At 38.3% G+C, this 25,789-nt stretch overlaps 1 protein-coding gene and 1 long non-coding RNA gene across 42 annotated transcripts in view; one reads left to right on the forward strand and one right to left on the reverse strand.

Moving 5' to 3' along the window:
• The window catches only part of LOC118442821 (uncharacterized), a 404,525-nt gene that overhangs the window by 216,473 nt on the left and 162,263 nt on the right, over positions 1-25,789 (reverse strand). The window lies entirely within an intron of this gene.
• Positions 1-25,789, forward strand: part of LOC118442789 (CUGBP Elav-like family member 1-A) — a 269,901-nt gene that overhangs the window by 80,844 nt on the left and 163,268 nt on the right. The window contains exon 1 of one of the 41 annotated variants that reach the window (XM_085663566.1): positions 10,464-10,646. The exons of the other annotated variants lie outside the window; for them this stretch is intronic. Coding sequence (XP_085519692.1) covers positions 10,549-10,646 — 98 coding nt within the window. The 5' untranslated portion in view covers positions 10,464-10,548. Of the gene's footprint in view, positions 1-10,463; positions 10,647-25,789 lie in introns of those variants that run through there. 41 annotated transcript variants of the gene reach the window in all.

A 25,789-nucleotide genomic window follows, 5' to 3' on the forward strand; every position in this document is an offset into this window, starting at 1 on the left:
TATGCGGAAAGCCGCGAAGATATATAAGTAAACTGTCAGAAGCGCGAGCGCGCGTAGGCGAGTAGATATTTATGAGGAGCACGCTCGGAGAACGTAGAAACGCGCGTGTCTCGCTACATGTCAAATCTCTTCTCTCTCTCACTCGTTCCTTCTACCCTTCTTCTTCCTTCCCTATATCAATCTGCTTTGCTGAGAGAGCGCCGACTCTTGCTGATCGAGTGCGAACAGGAAGACGTACTTTAAGTATACGCAAAATCAAATATTAAAATACTTTGAAAGTTCCCAAGAAGTGATAGGAAGTAACTAGAGGGAGATCTTACGTTGCTGATAAGGTTTAGTGTGTCTTATCGATCGATGAATTCAATAATTAAAAAGTATTATGAACTTTGCTATATAAAATGATTAATAAAATAATATAAAATGGAACAGCTATTTTATATAAATATGACATTAAAATTCTATCCTAATTTGCTATCGATGTATACATATCTGTATATCGTTATATTTCCTGAATCATGGGACAATCATTCTTCTAGAGCGCGAATGAAACCGGACGGTATAAAATGATGCTCATTTATAAATTTGGTCCTAGTACGACCCTTATTTGGGTCAACGCATTTATATCCTTATGAAAGGTATTTTCTTCGAAAGCCCAAATGATAAATATCAAATAATGGAAATATAACTCAAGCGTTCCCATGGATTATTATTGAATTGCAAGATAAATCGAAACTGGAATCGTTATCGACAAATGAAGACTGTACCCCTTACTCGGACTGATTCTATGCACGTGAAATTTGTACGCGCTTTGTCAACAATAAACTTTATTTAATTAAAATTCTTAACAATGAAAAGTGTTTTATGCATAGAGAGTATCTCGTATTCTATTTATTAAACAATATTATCCATGAAGGGAATTTATTGTTCTAAGGTTCAACGTCTGAAGATACACAAAACAATCTGAATGCAGGCAGAACGTAGCTATGGAATAACGAACTTATACGAAAGAAAGATATTCTTAACGAAGAAGTATAGAATCGTATTTGAGAAGATACTCCAAATGAACTGAATAATTTTTTTTTTTTTATAAAAGTATGTCTTTCACATAATTATCGTGAAAGGAATAGTATCACGGATAGTAACGCGTCAAAATATTCTAATTGAGAACGTTCAAGGATACTTTTCGAAAGCGATGAGGCATCTCGAGAAGTTCGGTTCTTGGCTCGTACGCATGCATGAAAGCCACTATGATTTAGCCGTAAACTTAGCCGAACACACGAGCCAAAGGTAGGAGAAAATTTACGCGACGTGTTCGCGAGCAGAAAACGACGAATTCCAGGATGGAGCATGTACGTATATTCTCTCTCTCTCTCTCTCTCTCTCTCTCTCTCTCTCTCTCTCTCTCTCTCTCTCATACATACACATACGTTACTTCTCTGCAGGAAGTTGAACATCGTCGTCCTTCTCACACTCCCTCTTTCTCTATCTATCTTTCCCTCTATCTTTGCCTCTCACTTTCTCTCGTCTCATCGTCGTCTGTATTCACACGAGAGTCAACCGAATCAGAACTTTCCGGACGACGAACGACGTAACGTTAGCTCGACGTGAATGGACCGTATCCGTGTTGGGAATGTAAGGGAAGCGTTAGAAAGAGCCGACGTCGTCGGAATACACATTCGACTCAACGGCGACTTCGAGAAGGCGTACGAAAAAAAAGGGATGAAAAGCACCGACTGGATGTTGGATGGAGAGAGAGGAGATATACACTCATTGCCGTGCAACAAGTGTCGCGCTGCGTACGTTCTCTCGTTAAATTCTTTGTTAATTCCTATGATCATATCTTAGTTATGAAGTTCGAAAATGTTTCTTGAAGAATCTTATAAAAAGAAATAAATTCGGTGGAAAATTTGCTAAGGTTTTTTCTTACTTTCTTTTTTTTAGTTTCTCTCTTTTTTCTTTCTTGCTCTTTTCTCGCAAATCACTAACAATGTTGCTTGAGAAAGAAAAAATATACCTTCTCTGTCCGAGTAAAAATATTCTCAACAATAGCGGCCAGTAGCTTTTTACGATCTGCAATTCTGTACAAATTATGTCGCGGAACAACATGCAAGGAATTTAATAAAGGCCAGGGACGGTTGTTGTATGCTCTCGACGACCCCATTCTGTTCTAGACACTCCACGTCCTTGTCCCGTAGCTCTGCAAAAGAAAATTCTGATTTCCGCGCGTCTCTCTCTCTCTCTCTCTTTTTCTTTTTCTTTTATACGTACACACAAACCTTTACACTATATTGATATTACCTTTCTCTTTCTCTTTCTCAACATCTTTTGGCGCACGCGTAAAAGCACAGACTATATACTCGCGTATTATACGTAGGTATGTACGCGTCTAGATAGATGTGTGGCGGGGAGAGTAAAAGACTGCTAAACTAGCTGCAAGTGACAGTCGCCTCGAGCGTTCAAACTCGTGGCGATTCAATTCCTCATGGCGGACGTCGACTTCTGCTCGACTACCTGCAGAAGTCCCTTTCATCCTCTTCCTCGTTTCTATACGCTGACAAGATAGAGAGACCGAGTACTCGCGATAAATATTCACGGAAAGCCACACAATTCTTAACTCACCTTCATTCTCGTACCTTTTCGTCAAAAACTTTGACTTTCGTTACTGTATCTCGTTACTATTTCTATTTTGCAATTTTCTTTTTGCAGAATTATATCTCTATCGTGACGGCACGATAACGAAACTGACATTTGTATATATATATATATTCTTTTTTTCGACAAAATATATTTGTTATATAGTTTCTCTTTCGAATCGAGACATTTCATTTTCCGTACGAGGAAAAATGTATCAAGAGTGTCAAATATCTTGCTAGATACTTATTTCCTTGACTAGAATCATGAAACATTCGTTCGATATAACGCGCAACACAGTTACAAATTAATTTAATGGCTCAACGTATTTCGAGTTACACAGATAGAGTTCATACTGTCTCGCATGCGTGTTCTTCGATTATTCGCACGATTCCCCGTTACCACGACATTTTAATTGGACATTAATTATCTAGTCTAATTAGTACGATAGTAATCAGGATAGAATCGAAAATAGCCGTTAACGATCGAACGATTTATTAGGATAGATCAAATCGACGAGGGAGATTGTCGTCAAGCTTGCGCCTAGTTATAAATATTTTCTGCACATATGACCGAATTTGCATATATGATCGAAACGTCGCTTGTAAATTCGTCGCAAACGTGTCTAATCGAAATGATAGAAAGAAAAGAAAAAAATCAAACGATTCATTGCGAAATAATTGTTTTCCATTGTTAGAAAATAATTCGATCTCGTTACAGAGTTTGTCCGTAATATCACAATCGAAGAAAAAAAAGAAAAAAAAAAGGAGAAAGAGGAAAAACATCAAGTATCATTTCGATGGATGCCTTTGAATCTTCTTAAATCTTGATTCATTGAACGCGTCATTATCGGCGAGAAAACGTAACGGCAATTGATTGGGACTCCCGTCGATGGGCTACAAAATACGCTTGAAAATCCAAAGTTAGGAAAGCATCTATTCTTGTTCGGCACACAAAGGGGCGCGCGAAGAAAGCGAAGAAAGTAATTTCGGAGCGTATGTAGGTCGGACACATTGGCTCGTGCTTTTAGCGTCTAGCACGAGTTTTTCGTTCGAGAACGATCTCCTTTGCCGTCCGTAAAAGCGTCGTCCTCGATCACTTCGCGCTGACACCTGAATTCTTTGAGCGTACGTCGAGCGATCTTAAAGTTTTGCGGCCCACTAACTCGCCTTCCACTACTTTCGAAGATTAATATGTATAAGAGAAACTTCTTTCTCTTCATATTTCTCCATCTTTTTCTATCTTTCTTTTTTCTTTATTTTTTTTTTCTTTCACGCTTCAGTCTTCTTTTCATTTTCTCGTGTAAGGATTTACAGACTCGTGTAAGGATTTATTGACGTAAATAATTATTTATCATCAAAATTGGATGGACTTGTAAATCGTACAGTTCCCTTCGTAATTTATCGTCAGATTAAAGAATAATGAGGAAAATTCATCGTCTCTTTCTGAAATTATTGTTGCTAAAAAATAGCAAATATGATTTAAAAAATATTCTCGATATCTATAAAAAAAAAAAAAAAACTGTCTATTCTATCAAACGAAAATAGTAAGGATAATGAAATCAACGTTTCCTCATGAATGAACGTCGAGTCCGAATTTGTGAATGAATCATGAAAATCGGAGAGCCAGTAATAATCGCTAAAGTTCGTGACGAAAAGCAACGCTTTTCTTTTTCGTAGAAACGTCGTAGAAATTATTGATCGTTCCTTCGTTGAATTTCGTTCACAAAATCCAATTATACTTGACGCGTTGGCTCGACTATTTCTCGTTTAACAACCGACGATATTACACGTTGATTGATTCAAGAAAAAAGAAAGAGTCGAAAATAAGAAAGAGATTGAAGGGTTTCAACAAAACAAAAAAAAAAAAAAAAAAAAAACAAAAAAAAAATAAAGAAAAAAGGAGAAAAGCTCGGAGGAGTATAAAAGACTTATCGAAAATAATCGAAACGCGACACGCATCGAGGTGGTAAGAGGGGGCGCATAATAAGATCAGGAAACACAAAGGAGCGAGAAACAGAGTCTCGCGCCCTTTTTCGTCCTTTCAAAGGGGCTAACGTAGGCATTCCATTCGAAATCTCCTTTATATCTCCTTTCGATTATACCTCGAACTTGCTGAAACCTTCCTAAGGGCAAATGTTATCTGGGTTCGCATCTCTCGGCACCCAGAGATTCGCCGGCGGTCTCATCCTATCCGCAACAAAAAGGGGTCGTTGCGGCCTACGATAGGTCGATATAATATAAGGAAGGAGAAGAGGTAGAAGAGGTAAATGGCGTAGGAGACGCGCATAAGGAGGAATGTATTTTTCGTGAGCCATGTGGAGGAGGAAAAGGGGAAAGGAAAGTTAGGGGAAATAAGAAGGTGGAGAGAATCCGAGGAACTGTACACATCGCCGAATCACATATTTCCAATTCAATCTGCCTTCGGTTGCCTGGCGGACGAACGAAACGATCGAACGAAAAACCATTATTCTCTCCCGCGAGGAAAGAAAGAAAGAAAGAAAGCGGCACGCGCGTAGAGGTAAAGGAAGAAAGAGAAAAAGACGACGAAGGAGGGTTGGAGAGTCGATGGTGGTAGGAACGGAGACAGGGAAGACTTCGGGGATGCCGACGAAGAAGGAGAATACAGTGGGAGAGAAACGAATCGGATCGAAAATAGAAGAACGTCTGCTGGCCTTACGGAAAATGGTGCCGCGATAGCATTGTCGGTGTAGCCCCGACCACGAAATATTACCGGTTATACCTAAACCCCTCTTACCCTCTTACTCCGTGTGGTTAGAAGGGTGCAGCCATCCACCGATAATCGTACCGGATATGTCGTAGATCTTACTGGTAATATTTACGATCTCTTCGTATCCTCTATTTGCTCTCTCTCTCTCTCTCTCTCTCTCTCGATTTACTTTTTATTTTGCTTGTTCTTGTTCATCGGCATTTCATGATTTACACTTGGTTCTTTCTTCGAAAGTTCGGAACAGATCTATACGTTGCGTTATAAAACTATCGTTGTCAAACTGAAAAAGCTATTGTTATAAGCGAACAAGAATTCGACGATTCGAATCTAATCGCAAGGAATTCGAATCAAAGTTATTTTGGAGTCACAAGAAAGTAACAGTGGTAATAGAAAAGAATATGATTGAAGTTTGGCTTGGTCTTGATTCCAGCTAAGCTTTACTCTCTCTCTCTCTCTCTCTCTCTCTTCTTCTCTATTCTGTCGCTAGCGAAGAAAATAAAATATCCCTCATAGATGGTGTCCGTTTCATATAAGCGGATCAAAGGGTACCCGTACTCACGACGTACCCGGTTGCATGTGTTTGTAAGCACGGCGAATCTACGAGAGTACGGTCATCTGAATTTTTTTTTCGATTATCGAAACGTATCGTTTTTACTGATTCCTCTTTTCTCTTGACTCTCGTTCGTTTTGAAACAGCTCATTCCATCGTTATCCGACCTAGTTTCCATCACAACGTATTTTCACCCTCGAAAATTATTTTCCAGTGTCTCTGAATACCACGACTATTATCCTTTATCACTCTCTCTTTCTTTCTCCCATTCCATCTCTTCAATTCTCTTCGCAAGCACTCCGATTGATTTATTCATTCATATACCTGCCAACTTTTTGCTCATGGAAAAATGAAAAGAGAGATACAATGGATTTCGTTCGGACTGCAAGCCAAACTTTTAATGACTGACATGAATGACAGAAAATGAGTCAACGTTCGTCCGTTATATAAAAAATGTATCTTTTCTAATGTGCTCGCATATGTCAGTATCGATATTTCATTTATCTTACTTCGTTGTTCTACAATTCTTTATAATCATTTTTATTTACCTTATTTTTTAGAATAATTTAATATCCTGTAATTTATAATGTACTTATAAATTCACGTTACGGATTTTATTGTTTTTTCTTCTTGAATGTTTTGTTACAACGTTTGTATTAATATTATTTCGTAGAAGGTAAGAAAAGCTATCTCTAAACGTAAAGGAAGCTTAGATATATATATTTTTCAATTTTACTATCGCCTGTCGATATCTTGATCGCACCCACGTAAACTATAATGGCCCGTCGATAAACGTTAGGCTTTAGATTATCACACCGATATTCTTTCCGTTTCTCTCCCTCTTTTACCGCACACGACGATTTCTCTTCGACGTTCGTCTACGTGCTTCAGGTCTTCTCCCCATTTTTCCGAATCGCTTTCGTTTCCTCTTTTTTTCCCTTATATCTCATTTTTGCGCGGTCCGTATTGTTCGCCACCGAAACAGCCTTCAATAACCCATTCCATTATTCTTTCCTCGTCCGAACTTGATCGAGGTCCCTTCCCAGACATTTCTTTCCTTGCCAACCACCTTGAATTCTATCACGGTGAGACCTAAAATTCATTTCATTCTTTCTTCAATTGAAAAGTCGCTTTTGTGAATTCAGTTAAATGCTTTGGACTTGGTCGAATCGATGAAGAAAAAAATTTTGCATTGATATAGATATCATTTATAGATCGGTGGATAGAAAGGTACAAAAGAAAGAAAAAAGAAGAAGAAGAATAAAAAGATTATAATACGAAATGTGTGTCCTACCATTGAATCGATTATTCCAAATAAAAACGTGTTTCATCTGCGGTCATGTTAAAAGCACGGAAAAATAAAGAAGCATAAAATAAAAAGAATTGCGGAGGAAAGTACGGAAACTTTCTTTCTTCTTTTTTTTTTTTCTTTTTTCTTTTTTTTATTTTTTTTTTAACGATAAATGCAAAAGTATTATTAGTTCTCTTAAATTTCAGCGCATACACACAAAGATATTTTATCGAAGTAAGCTCTCTCTCTTTTCTCCCTCCCTATACGTTTTCACAGAGAAATTATTCGGCGGACAAGTACCTCTGATAATCAGCATTATTCCGTTGGTATTTCCCACCCTCTCTCTCTTTCTCCCTCATTCGACCCTTTTCTATCTATCTCTCATTCCCTCAACCCATCTCTATTTCTCGGTTATCCGACTATCCATTTTTTCGCGTTCGACCTCGATCCTCTGCCTCGCGAATGTGTTCTCTCAGAAATTTTATCGTGGTCGAACTTTCTCTCTCTCTCTCTCATTTCTCTATGTGACTACGCTATTCGATATGTATACATACATACGTACATAATACATAGAAACACATATATAATCCATAGAAATATGTTTTCGTACACTTCCAGTCCAAATCTCTCACTCAGCCTGGCAACACTACCCTGGCAAGGGAAGCTCTCTCTTCCCAATCCGATCCTATACCGGGTGTTCTCTCGCACCAATATCGACTGAATTCAACGCGTTCCGCCAGAGTTTCGCATAGCCGCCCTCCACGGCAGTAAATAAATAAGTAGGATTAGGCGCGACAGGTTTATTCTCGAACGCGCTCTCGAAGCTCCAGTAGCACCTCCTTCTACTCCTCGTTCGAGCCCAACCAGGGAAGCTTCGTGTACCGATGCGAATTTCCGTTCTTGTTTTCGCACTACACTCCCTGGATATTTCGTTCGACTATCGTTTCTCTTCCCGCCCCCCCCCTCTCTCTCTCTCTCTCTCTCTCGCTCTCTCTCTGTTTCCATGGTTTCTTTCATAAAAAACGGGAATACAACGGGACGCCAGTGAAATTTCTTCCTCTTTCTCTCTTTCTCCTCTTTATCCATACTTCGCTCTTTATGTCTCTCTCTCTCTCTCTTTCTCCTCTCCCCCTCCCTTTCTCGATGTCCTACGATAGCAACAGGGTGTACGATACGGACGGAGCGAATTTAACACCGGTTTCCTCTCTATTTCCTCGCTAACGCCTTTGTTTTCTGCTGGTATTAATTTTCAGTCGACCGTTCGGTCGGTTTCGCTTTTCCTATTCTTCGAGCATTCAACGTTACTTTTATACTCTACAATGACCGTCTATGTCTACGTTGAAATTCAGCATGTATATCAATTTCCTTTATTTGAAGGAAAGATAATAGATCGGTTACTTGAAAATTGGATATGATAGACAAATTTTTATTTATCGTCGTCTATATTACGAAAACAAGTTATGCTTTTTCTCCATGGAAAAATGGTTTGTTTCTTTTTAAAGGGAGCAATGGGTTTTGACGAAGCGACGCTTTAAGCCAGTGACCGGTTGGTTGGATCGACGACAAACCGTTTTTAACGATCGCTGACGAGCATAAAATAGTGTGTGCCGGATATACGATACGTTAACGAGCATCGTTGGCATGCGTGGATTATTGATTTACGATATTACGAATGAAAGTTAAAACCATCATCGAAACGGACGCTTTTTCTACTCTCCGCGTCGAGATACGCCCGAAATTATTTGCGATGTAACGTGCAAACGGTAAAAAATCAACGAGCTGCTATTATTTGTTTAACGGGATGTTCGCTTTATGTAATTCAATATACGTGTATGTGTGTGTGTGTATATGCGCGCGCGTATATAAATATATATTTGGCCGAAATATATGCAGGTATATATGAAAGAGACTTTTCAGTCGTTTTGTCGTTTCTAAATATAACCACAGAGTTCCTTATGCAATCACTATCGCTAAAAGGGTTGCCTCGCTATAACTTTTCATAGAAATAGAGTTTTTCAATTCTGTTTGATGTACTGCACGAATCATAACGTTTTATAAATGTGTGTACGTCTGCGAATAAACTTTTTTTGACTAGATCAAAAAATTGGCTAAAGTAAATATAACAAAATTGCACGGACAATTTCTATGCCATTACAAAAATTGCTACTTATATTTTCAGATTGATCGTTTGAAAATATAAACAAAATGACGTTTATTTAATTATAACCACTTTTATAGTTAAAAATAAATTGAAACGGCCAAATCATGTTCGTTAAGATCTTCACGTAATACTTTTCTAAGATGTGAAGATTTTTTTTGTGTAAAAACGACGTCTATTTCAGTATAAACGTTTTGATGTTGGCATACGGAAAATAGCACGATCGTGCCTAATGCAAAGAGAAAAAAGAAACGAGTCTAGCCATTACTACGATATAAACTTTAGTAAAAGTAAAATGATAGCTTTTTTTTTATCAAATCGAATGTCGAAACAACAGTAGTAGCAAACGTAGCACGTGATCTGCATTTATTTTTTAATAAATGTATTTGATAAAAATACATAGGGATAAGGCGATCTGTATAAATCGATCTTTGGTGATATTTGAAGGCAGTTAAGAGTCAGAGTTCAATGACTTTAGCCATGACACAAACGATCTCGGCTCAATGCGAAAGCACTGAGAATTCTAACCGTGGCTCTTTTCCTCTCTTTCACAAGCTATCGTTTCCCCCCCCCCTCTCTCTCTTTCTCTCTTCTCTTCTCTTCTCTTCCGTTGTCTCACCCCTTCTCATACTTCCCACCGATGTTGTTCCATCCAAGTTTATAGCCGTGAGATAACCTCGGCCAGCGACCCTTCCATTCTTATCGAGGTTTCACTATGCGCTTTCCCAAGTGCTAACTAACGAGTTGGCTCCGACGTTCCAGGCTGTTTGGTCCAGCTCCTCCTAAAAGACATTACTACCTTTCTCTCTGCGATATTCTCGGTTCTGGTCTATTCTCCTTAAAAATTCTCTACGAAAGAAAAGGAAGAAGCGATAAAACGAAAAAGATCGAAAAACAATTGCCTACACTTACATTTCATCGTGAGAAATTTCGGAATAACTTTTTTCTTCCTTCCTTTCTTTCTTTCTTTCTTTTTTTCTTTCTTCCGATTGAGTTAATCATCCATGGAAAATTCGTCGTTCTCGCGTCGAAACTAACTCGAGAGAAATGTATAGCGTGTATTCACAGTACGTTACGTGACACGAATGTAACAACGAATATCTATCCTAAAGAAGATCCACGATATCGTGCTTTAATTTTAAATCATTGCGACCCTCATGAAATATCGATGATGGACTTCGACGATGGATGTCAACTCTGTTGGATGTCTTCTCATCCTCGGCGAATAATTTACAGCCCATCGAAAGTGTCTACGTCTTCCCCGTTACACGTTACTACGTAACACGGTACGTATGCTCTCATCCTTCTAAGATCAAACTTGGAGAGTAAATCCCGAACTAATCGTATCGCATTAGTCGACTTGGACGGCGGATGGAAGCGTTAGCATCATCTTGCAGACTCGACGAGTTTGCTCGTGAAGCCTTCAGTGAGCTAGCTATAACTGTTTCATAAAAGGGATTAAAATGAGGTTGCGACTGTGATTTAGCGCGATAATATGTTAAACGAAAGTTTCTTAAGCACGGCTCTCTCCAAGACGAGTTGGAACAACCGTGGATCCACTGAATTATTAGACGCGAGAAATCTGATACGTTACAACGTTTAATCGTAAACTCGCGGCAGATACTGTCTATACGTCATATCGCGTTTGAAGTAGTACATGTATTCATAATTTTTGTTTCGAATGTATTTACCAAACAACTCATTCGTACTGAATTTGTAAACATTGATGAAACGCTGTATCGCGAACGATATAGCTGGTCGATGAGTATACACGTTATCAGGTAACGCCGCAGATCGTTTCTGTGTCTCTTTTAGCGCTTTCAAACATTCGCGTTATATATTACATTCACGGATCGGATTATCCTGATATTTTTTGATCAGCGCATTCATTATAATAATTCGATTGATAAAAAAGAAAATATTGGATTTGATCGTAATGATTCATATTCCCTTTTAAATCAACGTGGAAAGACTTGATACATGATATATCGTGATGTATCAGAAAAATTGACTTTAAGTTGGAGCTTGTAATTTTTACGAGGAAACGTTTAACTTCTTTCGAGGAAGCTTCATCCTCGTTCGTGACGGGAATTCGATCGATTTGGTTCCTTTCGTTCCGTTGAAAACAATGAACAGCGTAAATCGATCCACGTATATAGATACGTATGTTGTATACGTTTCTATATTGTTGCCCTTCGCATGATTCATAGACGGCGATAAGCATCGTCGTAATGGCCGAGTGCACTGGTATACATCGAGGAGCTCGTTCGTGCTCGTTCGTGTTCTAATTTTAGAGAGTCTTCCATTTTCAAAGGAATCGCTTATCGTCAAGAAACTGTTCGTTGTGGATCGTACTACGTAATGATGACGTCAAAAGCGAAAGGAATTTCCGCGAAACCGAATTTGTAACTTTTTCGTACGAAACCAATAAAATATTTACACAATGCAGAATATCGAGGAAAAATTTATATTTTCTGAAAGTACGTAAAAAAATGAAGCGTAAGTATTATTAATAATTTTTGCAGTATCGTAATACATGGAAATATTTATAATATCGGTAATACATTTAGACGTACGTCTTTGAAAATTCTTTCTATCTCGTGGAATTCTTTCGAACGTAGAGGCAATTTACCGTCGTTAAATATCTATAATTTTATAATTCTCTTTATGTCCTGGAGAATTAACAATTAAAGGTAGAAAGGAAGGAAAGAAATACTATATAAAGATAATCTTCAAAAAGGGTGGGAAAAGTGAAGTCCGTTATCTGTTTTTCTATTAGAAAACATCTTCGTAAATCCCGAAGGATAACTTGTTTCCTTTTCTCTTTATTGTTTTTTTTTTTTTTTTTTTTTTTTTTTTTTTTTTTTTTTTATTTTTTCACATTCGTTCGCTCGGAACACGAATCTCCTTCCTGTTTATTTCTCTCTCATTGAATGTCAACCGCGTTACATTCGTGGTATCGCAATCCTCTGTTGCCTTTAGCGTGCTAAATGCTCGCAAAAAACAAAGTCTGCTTCATAAAATTCGAGAATGCTCGGTACCGCGTACCACTGGAAATCCATGACGATGAAAAATATTTATATTTGAGCTTCCACACCGGATCAACGAACCCGGAGCTTTAACGCAAATCCTATTGCGTTTCGTAGAGCCACTATACACTACCGCGCCATCCTGACGCATCGCGGAGGATTTATCGTGTCCAAGTAGTTTAAAAACGGTTTCGCTCGTTAAAATCGAGAATTTCCTGAACGTCTCTCGATACGCTTATTCGCGTATTTAGTTTTTCTTTTAGCTCGTTTGCCAAAGGAAAAAGAAAAAAAAACAAACAAACGAACAAAAAAAAATTTCCTGACTCGAGTTTTCCAATGATATTTAATAACATTTAATTATAAATAAAATTTAATTATTAAACAGGTGTAAGAATTATTACGCTGCTTGTATATCTTCGAATCTTAAAAAATAAAATCATCTAGTTTCAAAAAGGCTTTTATAAGGTAGAAAATTATAGAACAAAGAGTATCAAATGAACGGAAATTGTGCGTGTTCGAGCTATTCGAAAGGACATTTATTCAAACGATTCTATGTCAATCGGGATTCACGAGAGAAACAACGCTATGTGTGTATCTTGATCCTGCGTAATGACAAGGCACATAGACAGCGAAATTTACGCGTTCCACACGTCGTAATAAACAGCGCATAATCGCTCGATTCGGAGATACACGCGATCCTAAATGCGCCATCCTAATATCGTTAATTCCGTATGAATTCCGGATTATTCCAAAAGCAGGAATAATAATAACCGTTTGATTCGAGAGCTCTCTCTCGAATGTTACGATCGTCTGGAATACCTCAGAATTACTGTGTTCTTGCAAATAGGAAGATATTTAAGTAGGATGTAAACTAATCAATTCATTTTCGAATTATGCGATATAAATAATATTTCCACGAAATCGATATCGTTGGTCAGAGAAAATATATAATTTCATATAAGTGTATATTTCTCAAGCGTTATTTACAAAAAAAAAGAGTTCCGATAGCTTTGCAAAAAAGAGAGAGAAAGAGAGTGAAGAAAAAGCCACAACCGATTGGTCAGTGCGACGACGAAAGAAACGAAGGCCCGTGGAATGAATCGTAACGCTAGAAAGGTTGCTTTTTCCTTCGGTGCTTTGGGATTTGGGATTAAACGACATTATTCCAACCCTCCGACTTTCGCCTCGTAAATACGTAATTCGAGCGCGTACGAAATCTCAGCGGTCCCACAGGTGGCGGCGCCGTCGTTCTATCGTTTGTAACATCGACCGGCGTTAAAACTCTTTTTGGATTAGAAACATGTACTGGTTCGTAGAATTTCGAATCAGGCCTTTAAGCTTTCACAATCTTCCTGACAGTTTCTTGCTTCTCTTCTCGTATTTGATGATAAATTAAGAAGTGGTACGTAATTTTATTAAAAATTCAATTTTATAATGATTCTTATCAAATGATACAATCAAAATAGATGTTAGAAACGTTTGATTGTCTTATTAGATTTCTATAATTTCGTTATTTTACCATTACGTTATAATCTCAAACGTGAACGATTAAAATGAGACGAATAGACGAAGAGAAAATTACTAAAATTGTAATTCATCCGATTCGTTCCTAACCCATCGGTTCGCATTAATGCCTGATTAATCAATTCATATTTTCCGGGAATATTATTTCGAACGTATTGCAGCGATAACATTAGTTTCTACATTATTATCGCATCTGATTTTACGAGCATGCGAGCATCATCCGGTATTTCGCGTATAAAGGCGACGAGGAGCTATTGGCATCTCTCGCGTTATACATATCTATGTTCGAATTACAGGCACTCTGAGGCATTGTTTTCAAAAGCGGTCACTTGGTGCGAGACTGCCAACATATGTAGATTCATATAAGTGCCAAGTATCGTCGGTAAAGCGAGAAACGCACGGTTTGAGTCGCGTTTCTCGTTCGTACCACGTGCTACGTCTGTGGTACGATGCTCCCTAATTTACGATCGTCCTACATTCGACGTAGACGTTTGTAACGATAACACCGGTTAATTGGTATCACGATTAATATAACCGGTGTCGCGTATCTCTCGTGTTGCTTCCTTCTATTAGAACGTTGACGTTTCCGTTAATATTCGGACGTTAGAGGCATGTTTTAATACATGATACTAAATCTTAAAGCGTAAATTAATAATGTGGAAAAAGAGAATTGAATAAACGTTTAACGAAAGACACCATGATTTTGCTATTTATTTGTTATGAATCGATGGAAACGAATCGAGTTATATGAATGAAAGTATAAAATAAGAGCTAGATATAAAGATATAAAATAATATTCGTACGAATATTAATATAATATAATGGCGAATATAATCCAACATATTAATTATTCGCTTCTATTTCTATTAAGAAAAAGGGGCGTATCATAGTGCAAAATTTTCTCTTCGACACGACGCGACGTGGCTATAAAGTCCACAGATAGAAGGCTATTATTTCGAGATGTTCTTGTCGCATGATTTATAATCTGCAAACATTTGAACTCATAGACGAAAGTTCAAGTTAGAATTTTACATCTAAATGTCACTGGATATATTTACGTACAGAGTAGTTGACATGATTTAAGTATATTGCACTTCCTGATTTGATAAACATTTCGATCTTCTTAAAATAGATTATTACTTCTTAGACGATTCAAAGTAATTCGAATATGTCAACGCAACCCAGATAAAAATTTTTCTCGTCATCAAAGTGCTCAACAAAAATACATCCTTCGACGTTCATTGTTTGTCAAGTGCAGGCAGTAAGCGAGAGAGAATCGAAAATTTAACAGTAAGCTCGACTTCTCCGTAAAGCGGGTCACCGGTCGCTGAGCTTGCGGTTATTTATGACGTACCTCGCGTGCTTTTTTGTTCGCTACGAGTACCTACGATAAAGCTCTATTTCTCTCTCTCTCTCTCTCTCTCTCTCTCTCTCTCTCTCTCTCTCTCTCTCGGGCGCAGCAGCAACAGCAGAGTAGCAATGACATCGAACTTTGAAAATCCCTGGACGAGCGGAAACCACCGCCATTCCTGGCGTCCGCCCACGATAACCCATCTCGACGAATACATCGACCCTTAGATTAAAACATCGACCGGCACACCACTCGAAACTCTTTCCCTCGCCACCCTTTCACTACATCCCTTTCGCCTCTCTTCTCCATCCGTTCACCCATCCCATACCCTTATTTCTAGAGCGACGGCTCTTGGCAGATTAAAACGCGAACGCGATCGCTATCGAGCGAGAGCTCGAAATCAAGGCCGGTGCGAGAGGACAAGAAGTTCGAAGGGCCTATTCCACAGTATTGCATGAGCCTCTTCCCACCCACCAAATCGAAATTTCTCGCTCGTCGTTCGTCATCTCGAATTTCGCTTACACGTTAGGTACTTGGAAAATTGGATCTTTGCATGGTCCTTCATATGCGATTTTACTCGAGTTCGTTACGTCACGGGTACTATAATTACTTATCGATCTTGACATTATTATTTTTCCTAAATTATAACCGAGCATCTTTTCGATGATGTAAAGCGATTGTTAAACAATATTATTTTAGTCCAAATAAAAAAATATATTCTCCGATCTTTATCAGCAAAATACTTTGGATATATATGTGCATCGAAATATATATATATATATATATATATATATATATATCTCGATTGGTGAAAGTCTTAACGATGTAACACGACATACATACGTATGTGTAAAGTCAAAAGGGAAGTAATTCCAAGATAATTCAAGACAGAACTGCTTGGATCATAGGGGGATGTACGCGACGAAGGGGTAGAGAATCCCTTTTGACGTGAAAAGCTCAGTCGAATGTGTGCCGTTCGTTGATAACGGGTTTGGCGACAGTTCGGCCGTGTTTCGCAAAATCCAGAAATCCGACTTTTCAATTTCAGGCAAAAGTCTCCTCTTGTCGAGGGAAAAAAATTAACGCTACCTTCTATTCGAATCTAATTCGAATCACTACCAACAATTGATCCTCAACGCGATATCGCGTATCTTTTGTATTTTAACTGTCGTCGTACGAACAATACTTATATTAATTATACACTTTTAGAGATATTAAAAAATCTTTTCGTACAGCACCGAAGAAATCGATTAATAGCAGATATATTCACTCTTTGCATTCGGAGTCTCAATTTATTTTTTACAAACAAATTATTTTATTAAAGGATAAAAAAGAAATCATAAAACAACAATATTCTTTGATTTCTGAATGAGTTCTTTCGAATTAATGCAACAGGAAAATAAGAGGAATCTAATCAGAGAGTACACAAAGGATCTCGTGTTGAATCGATCATTCTCCATCGGAATAAATATCGGGCCGTAAATAGAGACTCGGAGAGAGGGTGAAAATTCAAGGAGCGAGCATCGAGATCGTAATCCATTGGGCGTCCGTTCAACAGAAAGGTAGACATGCTCTAAGGTTCCGGAGTCGACCTTCCGGTATGTCCGGTTAGCGCGCCTCTAGACACAAGAGTTGGTATGCGAAGAGATGGCGAGGGAACGGTTATAGCGTAGTGTTTGAGGAGAATGTCGATAGATCGTATGGCTTCCAGACTGATCTATTTGCTCTACATGCTATTGAGATACCTTAGCAATCGTCGATGTTTCTTTCCAGAGAGGAACTAAAATCGACAAAGTCAACCTTCGTCGTTGTACCTTTCTACTACGTGATCTTTTGGATTCGTTATCGAAACTCGTTCGACGACACTCGACGAAGCTCGTCTCTTTGTGACGATGCCAGGAGCGAAGCCTTTTGTATTTTTCACTCAATGGACAGGGCTTACCTGCTTTTCCGACGTGGACGTGACTTTCGCGCGATGTCCACGCGATACTAACCTCGAAGATTCCCTTTGAAACGTGAACGGAGTTGCGGAAAGGGACTTGGTTGCCTTAGTTATCGATCGTAACAAGAGCAAAATATGAGTTGCGCTCGTTGTTACTTTACATTTTCTTTTTTTTTTTTTTTTTATCCTTTCACCATTCATTCAGAGTCTTTCATTAATTCGATGTTGATTTATTCGAGAGAAAACACCGAATGGCATACTTATTACTATATGACTACATTGCTATTTTTTTCATTATTATCTGCTACTTTTTAATTATCATCAAAATGAACTCTCCCAATCATTATATTTCCAGTTTGATCTCGTTTAGAATTCTTCACGTATTACGAGCGAGATTCGTTCGTTATCTTCGACGTTAGCGATAGCGCGTAGGAAAAGTGTGATCGATCGTTAATTCTACAGAAGATTCGTAGCGCGTAATAAAGTTGTCTTAGAGGAGACCAGAGTGCTCGAGAAACTCGGCACGTCGTGGATGGTGACAGAAGAGGGGTTGAGAGAGAAAGAGAGAGAAAGAGAGGGAGGGAGGGAAGGAGGAAAAGGAGGAAAAGGGTGAGATAGGAGGTAAGGTAGCTCGGATACGTGTGCAGAGTTTCGCAACGCGAAGGTCCGTTGGAGACAGATGGGGTAATTACCGCGAGGTGTGCCGATAGCATGGTCCAACGAATTCGTTCGACTTCATGCTTGTCAAGAGTTTAGAGAGAATCGAGTCTCTCCCAGTCTTTCGTTTTCTTTTTTATTCGATCGAAACAACTGATACTTTAAATAGAATGAAAAAGGAAGTTTCTATTTTTAAACATAAACTACGATTATAATCATTGCACCAACATCAGTACTTTAACATAATTGGATTTTTAAAGTTAACACAAATAAACATATCGATTTCATTTAGATCGAAGGAATGATCGATAGTTTATATGAATTCACAAAATTTTTCTGTATTTCATTTTCCTTCTTCTTTTACTCATATACAGTATAGAGAACAGGCATCGAATATCATCCATTTCCATTTCCCACGTTGACAGCTAGCTTCGAATGAGTTATCCACAGCATTCCAACGTGTCACTCTAAAGACACGAAACTCCCAGAGGTGACGTACACGCGGCACGAATTATTAAGGAGCCTTGCAATTAGTGGCTACTCTACTAGTTGGTTGATCGCAATATGCGGTGAGTACTTCTGGGGATTGAATTTTGGCATGGTTAAAGGACTGCGAAGGTATAACGTTTGCCTATTGAAACTCCGCTTCCTACCTTTGACTATGAATTTGGAATAGGATGTACGAAAACCCTTGCGTTATTTCCTAACTTTCTTTATAGACGAGAATAAATTATATTTGGGGACATGTGGACTATGGTTTTTATTTTTCTTTTTTTATTTTTTTTTAAATCTTCCTTGAAGGGGTCAAAGATTTCCTAAGATGCTTTTATTTGCAAGTCGAATTGCAATGAAACGAAACAATCGATTTCCTATGCTTTTCGATAAGTATAATTTTTCTTTTTAGATTCTATAATAGAAAAAAGCATAAAATCGAAATTCCTTCTCGATATTCCAAAAGATTCCATTCGAATACTAGAATCTGTGAAACAAACGTACTACCAAAGTCGCCTCGGTCGTTCTGAGAAGAGATTGTTCTCTCTCTCTCACTCTCTCTCTCTCTGTTCCGATCTTTTGGAAGTAGCACAGGCAGGCCGATATAACCGTTGGAATCTGAATTTACGATCACCGTGTCCGTATAAACGCGGACGGTAATCGTATTCATAAGTATGCTTATGGAAAGCCGACAGTGTGGTAATAAGTAGAAGCGATGCCTGTGGTAGTAGTTGTTGGAAGTACAGCAAGGAGGCAGGTGTCTTCGATCTCACGACTGGTGTTGGCTGCTTAAAGGACTAAGAGAACGTAGGACGATATCTAAGAGAAAGAGAGAAGGGAAAGACGGAGAGATGGGAAAATGTCTCCAGTATGTACTCCCTACCAGTCCCTACCGTGTATGTATATAGACTTAAACGTAGAGAAGAGAAAGGTATAGAGAGAAGGTATAGGCAAAGAGAGAAAGCAAGTTGAAACCGTTTGCAGCAAGTTAGCAAATGCACGCGGTGCTAAGTCGCGTATGTATGTACGTGTATACGTACAAAGGACAAAAGCAAGGCTGGCGCGCGACCCTTGATCACCGCATAAATTAACCTCTGTTTAGTTGTAAACGGACCGTCTCCGTTGTTTGTTACGAATGAACGCACGTTACCCTTTCTCTCTCAAACGCATACGCACATCATTTCTGCGTGATATCACTTTTCTCGATCTATTACACGCATTTAGCTTTGTTGCATATCTCCAAACGATCTAGCCTGCGGGTATCATTATAATTATTGCGAGATTGTTATAAAGGAAATATATCCGTTTTTATACGCGTAGAAATATAAAAGCGAAAGTAACCGATAATCCATCATTTGGATCGATCGGTAGGCGTCATCGATTCGGCCTAAAAACCTTGTCCACGTAAAAACAGTGGTGAAAAGTCGTGAAAACAATTTTGCTTCTCTCTATTACGGGAGAATCGAGCTTGCCAAGTGGTCTCTCTATCATCGTTTGATATGTAATATATGCACATGCGGGGGTGGTCCAAGAGGGTTCGCTGAGAGACGAGGTGGAAGTTGGAGCGTACCAACCGTACCATGGACAATGTACCTGGCAGTCGGCCAGCCTTACCAACCCAACAAACCTGGCCATTGTCCGAATTACGTCCACCCACTCTCTATATCAAGACCCCACGGCGTATGAGCTTACAGACCGGAAGAGTCTCGATCCTGAAATTTCGAGTTAGACGCTCGCACGCACCGCGATTTACGCGCTCTCCTGATTTATTCGACCAGATCTCATTTTGAAATTCATTTGTTCTGATAAACGTTTATTTCATTTTCCTATTTCTTTTCATTATTTTCTTTTTATATTTCTGTCTGTTTTAGTATTAAAAACCATTACACATCTATCATACGTTATTCTTTCAATACCGACTTTTCCAGCGAGAAAAAGCTTTTTACACGAGTACCGTCGATGATACATTAACAGGCACAATTAGGTAACCGAACGCGTCCATTGAAATGAAATTTTAATTCTCTTTTCCCTTCTCTCTTTATATCTATCTATTCAACTCTCTCTCTCTCTCTCTCTCCCTTCCCCCTCTCTCTCTCTTCGTCGATGTGAGTACCGCTTGATAATGACTCTATGTTAATTTCCCGATGACGAGGAATCTCGGTCAACGGTCGATGACAACGGAATCGAAGTGGTAGGGAGCGAGAGAGAGAGAGAGAGAGAGAGAGAGAGAGAGAGAGAGAGAGAGAGAGAGAGAGAGAGAGAGAGAGAGAGAAAGGGTGAACGTGGTAACAGTGGTGGCGTGTTGGTGGATGACGAGAAGGGAGAAAGGGCGAACAATCGTGCGGCTTTTTGCGAAACGGTCCGTGGGGATCATTTTGTACGGCTAATGGCCTTTCACCGACCGTAACTTTATTCGAGCGTTTTTACAACTATCAGCAAGAGAGTTCGTTAATTAAAATTTTGTACATGCGAGCGTTGCCAATCGAATTTCGAAAATGAATAAGCCTGGGGACCGAAATCACGTGTCGATGGAATCGTTTTTGTATCGGCACACATGTACATACATAAACATATATATATATATATATATATATATATATATATATATATATATATATCCACATTGATCTTGTTTGAAAGAGGCAAAGTTCGAAAGTTTGAATTTTCGAAGTAAGAGGACCAAGTCCGATAATGAGGCCAAAGATAAAATATAGAAAATCTATGTAGAACAATGGCGTCCACGGTTTTTTTTATCTTTTCTAGGTCAGAACTCGAACGAGTTTGATCCATTAGCAAGGAGAAAGACGGAGAGAGAAAAAAGAGAGAGAAAAAGAGAGAAAGAGAGAGAGAAAATACCATTAGATTCGTAGCCTTCAATTACATCGACGTTCGAATAATCGTGTCGCACGTTGAACGTCGCAAGTTGTACCTTGCAGACAGAGAATTAACGAGTCGACACGGTAAAATTCTCGTCGAGAATTGTGATGTACGATGTATGTACGCTCGTTCCTGTGCAATGACGCGAACGAATGAGCCCTTTTATGAACGCACATTGCGTGAGAAGAAGGGTTGCATAGCAAGAAAGAGAGAAATATAGAAGGGTTGCATTAGTTTGAGAAACATGACGCGATTGGGTACGCGCGATGTTACCGGCAGTCAGCTCACGTCGAGAAGCTATTCGAATCGAAGCTGACAAGTAAATTAAAAATCGAAGCGAGAATAGCGCCGAATCTGCTAGCGACAATACCTTTTTATATCGAAAATCAATCGACTCTTTTATTTCGCGGAAATCAAATGTAAAGGAATCACTTCGAAGATCGAAATATCTTTCTTTCTTTTTTGTCATTCAAAGATTTTCTAATCCGATATTCGTGGCACCGTTTTAATCGTTTTTCCAAAACCATAATTTACATACTTACATACGCTTGGAAAGGCAAAACGATTAAATCAGTGTGACACGTGCATTCTCTTATCCTTCCAACAGCTTCTTGCTTCCTTTTCATGAGACATCCTTCTAACGGCATATACAGTTTTTCTAAGAAGAAACTTTTGCGGTAGTTCGCCAAACTATATCCGTATTATCCGCTACACCATAAAAGTAGAAAGTCGTTTCGAAAAGTGTAACTTGGGTCACTGGTGAACGACTTTATCTCGTTTTCCCACCCGTTCCAACTTTCAAAAGTATAAGGTGTCGTCTTCTTCAGTCTGGCCAGAACACGACGGTTTAACGAATTTTAATTAATTAATTAAGTAATGAACTTACTTGGAAATTATCAGATAGCGCTAAGGTTTCTCTTACTCGCTTCCTAGAAACTTGACAGACATCAAGCCTGCAAATATATCGATTTAGTTTAGCGATATAAACTCATGCTTATCCTCCATTACCTCTAAATTCGCTGAATAGAATCCACATGATTTTGTCGTTGTTATTCCATTATCCACTCATTTCTGTTGATACCAATAAATATGTAATCTTGTATCGTTTAATTGCAACAACAGCATTTCAATATAAAATTTGGATTCGAGCGAACAAAGTCAATTTACGATGTCAATACTTTTTTCTTCAAATGAAGTTCTCTCCTTAATAATTAATATTTATATCGACAAAACTTTCTTCTTCTAATAATTAATTTTTTGTTTTTTTTTTGTTTCAGGTAAGTATCTTTTATCTCGCTGAGAAAGAAAATGTTCCTCTAGGTAAATATTACTGAACGTAAGTGCAACTTTAATGATTCACTATACACCTTATATCCTCTATAAAAACAAACATATTTACATTTATGTGTTTACCTACACTCGAAGAGTAGATACCATTTCGTATAATTAATATAGCTACCTCTAGTAAAACAGTATTCCCATAATAAGAGTACGATTTATCAAACACCGAATGGACGTATGAGAGAACGAACGATGTTTGGATAAATGAAGTTCTGCCATAGCTTTACCGCATATGTAAAATCTGCTAAGCTTCCCAAGTACTAAACGCTTATGTATTATTACAAGCACTCTACGACTAATTCGATATCAGAGAAAATTTCGTTATGACGATGTCGAGAGACCAAACGTCGTAACAGCATCATCAACGATGCTCGCAATTCACATGATACTGAAAAATAATGGACCTTAAAGAAAAAGAGAGAGAGAGAGAGAGAGAGAGAGAGATACAAAGAGGAAAAAATTATAAGACCAAACATTAAAAGTCATCCAAAAGAAAATGTCATTTTCATGATATTTGACGATAGGGAAATAAAAAAAAGAGGAAAAGAAAGAAAGAAAGAAAGAGGAAGCTCGCGTTGCGTCTAAAAACGTGGCGAACGTTAAAGTAATGAATTTTTACGCTGTGACACGGTAATATTATTCGGTAACGCACTTCCCTTGCCACATGCCATTTTACGAGCTCGCTTTGCAGCACGTTACGCGGACGCCTTGAAAAATGGATTTCATCGTTCGCCCATGGCGATACTTATGTATACAGTCAAGCTCAAAAGTATTCGCGAGTATACTATATTCTCGAGAATCGAGTAGCCTTATAACCCCGATCGACCTTATAAAGTACGACGATACGTAACGTGGAATATGTCTTTAATGATTTTTGTTTTATTTGCGATAAATCAGACATGATATATACGTTTCCACATATACACAAAACGCACGCACGCATATAGAAGCATATGAACTTTTCTAAAAATTCATTCTCGTTATCTGACATCATTTTTATATATTGTAATATCAAATTTTATTTAATGTTGTCAGTTATATATCTTTTTTATCATTTACGAAGGTTTAAAGATTTTATCAATTGTCATACTGTATATTTTTAAATAGAATATCCTAATCGTTCGATCTTATCAATATTTCTTTTTTACAATAGGAAAATCTTTCACGCGTTATTTGCAATTGGACTGAATTAATTGAATTTTTGAAGGGAACTGTATAAACTGTATACATAGAAATACGTATTGTTTGTGGAAAGTAACAGTGTACAGGCTCCTAAAGCTCGAGGCCATAATCCGTATAGAGTTAAGGGTGAGCATAACGACGTTAGCGTATCCACGGAATACGCTTCGGTTGTACGGTGTGAGAGCGCTTTAACTATCCATTAAATCGTCGCGTTCTTACTCGACTCGATTTTATACGCGTTTAGATCACAAATCTTATTGGCGAACGACGTAGTCGTTTAAAAAGCGATTCAAAGGAGAAATTTGTCCTATAACTCGGACTTGGATCACAGCTTTATGCAAAGGATAAAAAATTGGACGAATTTTTTTGGCTAGAAACAACTGCAATCGATTTCTAGTAAACTGTGTACTGAGTTTACAGAGAATACACGAAGATTCCTTTCTCTCTCTCTCTCTCTCTCTCTGTCTCTCTCTTTCTCTCTCTTTCTTTCTTTTTCTTTTGCTTTTCCTGTCTTTCTTTGTTGAACGCTTGCGTACGTCGAACGACGAGTTTTATTAAATTCCAATGGCGCCTCATGGAATGAGAGAAAAGGCTTTTGTATGTCCTGCGTTCCGTTTGATTCCGAGGAGACGTCATAAAAATGAAAGGGCCCTCTCAGTTTCCACAGAATTGTGTGCATACGCGCAAAGAAAATTAATTCAAAGGTGCAATAGATATAAAAATGCTGAAGGAATATTACAAAAACTCGTAGAATTGACATCCGGTTGTGACAAGCGAAACTAAACAATACGTTTATCATTTTTCATTTACCTTTTATCAGTATTTCATTATCATTCATTAGTTTTTACATTTCTTATCGTATAGTCCTTTATTTTCCTATTACTAAGAAAATTTCTTATCGTATAGTCTTTTATTTTCCTATTATTAAGAAAATGCATCGAAGAGTTGCTGTCAGCGTTAATATTTTTACACGATCATAATAAAATATTACACAAATGCATACTCGTTTCATTATCATAAAAATTTAATCTTAACGCATCAAAGAGAACTTTGAGTCGAAGTAATACTTGGTAAAGATAATTAAAAAAAAAGAAGTGATGTTGGGTCAAAGGGTGAAGCAATTTATAATAGGTTACGATGCTGCCAGACTTCTTTTCCTTTTCCCCTAACATCTCTCTCTCTCTCTCTCTCTCTCTTTCTCTCTCTCTCTCTCTCTCTCTCTCTCTCTCTCTCTCTCTCTCTCTTCGCTCATTCGCTGCTGTTCTCTTTTATTACGGAAACAAACGCGATGTCATTCACCGAGGGAAATGACCGCGTTGCAGTCCAAGCTGGCATTTTTCTTCGAAGGTAGCACCCGTTAGAGGGTGACTTGGGTGGAGTTGAACGGGGGTGGTAAGGACCGTAGGAAGTAGCGGCCAGAAATACCATAATCAAGAAGAAACTTGCTTGCTCGACTATACTTATTTCCTCGGCGAAGAAGTAACGGTGCCACTTAGCTGGCTGACTTTAATGTTTACGCGTAAGAACTTTGGGAAAGGCTCAAGTTTTAAATGTTTCCTTCGTTAATGTCCCAACTAAAACGTTCATAACTTCTCTCTTCGTACAACGAATCGTGGTCAACCACGATTTTATCTTTTTTTCTCTTTCCATTTACCGTCACCCACCGTCAGGCTTTCATGATAAAGCCAACGAAAATATTTTCCTCTTCCGTATGTCATAAATTGCAATTACGTCGCAGCACCGGATCTTCTTAAAAGAAACGAATGCTTCATCCTCGTGCTTCTTCAAATTTAATACTTCAATGATATTTTCCATCTAATATATCTCGCGAAAACACCAACCGAATCAGTCGCTTTCGAACATATCAGCGATCCCATTAATCATAATCATTAAAAACAATTCCTGCATACTTGAGATCCAACCGAGAGGAAACAATTGCTTTATCCTCGTTAATCACAATCATTGGAGATGAATTAAAAAAAAAAAAAAGGAAAAATTGAGAAGATCCTTCAATGCGAGGTACCATGTCGTTTG

This window comes from Vespa mandarinia, chromosome 22 (genome assembly GCF_050613455.1).
Source record: "Vespa mandarinia isolate Hongniang chromosome 22, ASM5061345v1, whole genome shotgun sequence".
Classification (NCBI taxonomy): Eukaryota; Metazoa; Arthropoda; class Insecta; order Hymenoptera; family Vespidae; genus Vespa; species Vespa mandarinia.